This window comes from Culex pipiens, chromosome 3 (genome assembly GCF_016801865.2).
Source record: "Culex pipiens pallens isolate TS chromosome 3, TS_CPP_V2, whole genome shotgun sequence".
Lineage (NCBI taxonomy): Eukaryota > Metazoa > Arthropoda > Insecta > Diptera > Culicidae > Culex > Culex pipiens.
Window position 1 is genome coordinate 182,321,306 of NC_068939.1, and position 2,096 is coordinate 182,323,401.

Genomic DNA, 2,096 nt, shown 5'->3' on the forward strand with positions numbered 1-2,096 from the left:
TTAGAGTAATTTTTCTTTGTGTGTACGTCTCTTATCGAGAAATTAAAAGTGATAGTGTGTGCATGCAACATGGAGTTAAGCTTTTCAAAGTGCTATGGTAATCTTCCCAGCAACTTCACAGAAAGTGAAACTCCATGTTGCACACACTCTCACTTTTAATTTCTCGATAATTTTGACATGTACAAAAAAGGTTTAAAGTTGCAAAAGAGTTTTAAAATTATTTAATAGTAACTGGTAATGGTAACCCTATCTCGTCAACACGTCTAAAATATCTCGTCTAAATAAAATTCTCGTCTAATTCGTCATCTGTCACTTTTCAGAGCAGCCAACCTCCTTCCGGTGCAAAAACAAAACGCTCTTTCTTTCTCGATCAACACATCAAGATGGGTAAGTCGCTGGTGGCTCGTGTCGGCCAAAAATATCGAGAATAAGTGATCAAAATGGCTCGTGAATGGTGTGAAATTAGTGCTAATCGGTAGATTAACAAGCCGCGCGCCAAATGCGGTGCAATTTGTGAGTTTTCCGGGCTGTCTTGTCCACTTTCCGGGTGGAAACTTTTATCCACGTTTCCGATACATTTTGACACTTGGAGGAGCGGTTGTTTGGGGCCATTTGCCGCAGCCTGCTGTGTGCGTGTTGCGCGACGGAACTTGACCCGTGTGTTTCTTGTTTCCCTCTTGCAGGTATCAGCCGCGATAGCTATCACAAGAGGCGGGCCACTGGTGGCAAGAAGGCCGCCATCCGCAAGAAGAGGAAGTACGAGTTGGGACGCCCGGCCGCCAACACCAAGGTAAGAGGACGGGAGAGCGGCTTTGTTTTGGGGCATTTTTTTGTAGGTTAGCTGATTGATTTATTTTCTCTGTTGCAGATTGGAGCCAGCCGTATCCACTTTGTGCGAACCCGCGGTGGAAACAGGAAGTTCCGTGCGCTCCGCCTGGACGCCGGCAACTTTGCCTGGGCTTCGGAGGGATGCGCCCGCAAGGCACGTATCATCGATGTCGTGTACAACGCGTCCAACAACGAGCTCGTGCGCACCAAGACGCTGGTGAAGAACGCCATCATCGTGATCGATGCCGCCCCGTTCCGTCAGTGGTACGAGAGCCACTACCTGCTGCCGCTGGGCAAGAAGCGTGACCTGAAGGCCGGCGAGGAGGATGTGTTGGCCAAGAAGCGCAGCAAGCATCTGCTCAAGAAGTACGCCAAGCGCCAGAAGACTGCCAAGATCGATCCCGCCCTGGAGGAGCAGTTCAACGCTGGCCGTCTGCTGGGTGAGTTTCCGAGTTTGTGGTTTTGTTGTTATTTATTTTAAACCATTTTAATGATGATAAATCCAAAAGCGACTCACACCTTCTAATGAAGGTTCAACACGGTTCCAAGTCTCGTTTTGAGACGAGGAACCGTTTCAGTGAGAGATGATCCCAGCTTCGTCATAGTTACACTGATCTCGTTCAGAGAAACTAATCAATTAAGATCTTGTTTATGAGCGATTACTAATGTTGAGTATTTTCCTCGTTTCAAAACAGCCGTCATCGCTTCCCGACCTGGACAGAGTGGCCGTGCCGATGGTTACCTGCTGGAGGGTAAGGAGCTGGAGTTCTATCTCAAGAAGATCAAGAACAAGAAGTCCAAGTAAGCGCGCGGTAACGGGTGTGAGGAAGAGAGCGGAGGAAAAAGTGTGACCGACCGATGTGATGGAAAGTGTTTAACCGTGAAACGGTAATCAATTGTACCGTTTGTACGCGACATTCTACCGAGCAACACTCCAACAAAAAAGTACGCGAAGGGAATACACAAAAATATTCACAATAAAAAAAAACCGTAAAAAGTGAAGCCAACCTGTGTGTTCTGCCATTTCGTGTGAGCCTGTGTGAATATCACTGGCCAATCGTCGTCTTCTTCAAAGGTCGTTTCGTAAGTATCTCCCGCTTTGTTCTGTTTGTACCGTTTAATACTTGGTCATTACAGCTTCGATGGGCTGCAGCGTAGTCCGCCTCCTCGTGGTGCAGCCTGGGTAACGCCAAATGGACTACAAACTTCAAAAACCCCGAATCCAAGATGTGACGCGACCCGTGTCGAGGGATGAATGGCGAGGGGGG

At 47.9% G+C, this 2,096-nt stretch overlaps 1 protein-coding gene across 1 annotated transcript; it reads left to right on the forward strand.

The window, feature by feature from the left end:
- Positions 1-340: 340 nt before the first annotated feature.
- On the forward strand, positions 341-1,830 carry LOC120416159 (40S ribosomal protein S8). The gene is made up of 4 exons (XM_039577839.2): positions 341-387; positions 684-790; positions 869-1,268; positions 1,524-1,830. Exons 1-4 carry the CDS (start codon positions 384-386, stop codon positions 1,631-1,633), a joined length of 621 nt encoding a protein of 206 aa, XP_039433773.1. The 5' UTR covers positions 341-383; the 3' UTR covers positions 1,634-1,830.
- The last annotated feature ends 266 nt before the right edge of the window (positions 1,831-2,096 follow it).

Bases quoted from the DNA above. Each gene is read 5' to 3' on its own strand.
- LOC120416159 (XM_039577839.2), top strand. The intron at 791-868 runs GTAAGAGGACGG...TCTCTGTTGCAG, and splicing joins GCCCGGCCGCCAACACCAAG to ATTGGAGCCAGCCGTATCCA. The intron at 1,269-1,523 runs GTGAGTTTCCGA...GTTTCAAAACAG, and splicing joins CAACGCTGGCCGTCTGCTGG to CCGTCATCGCTTCCCGACCT.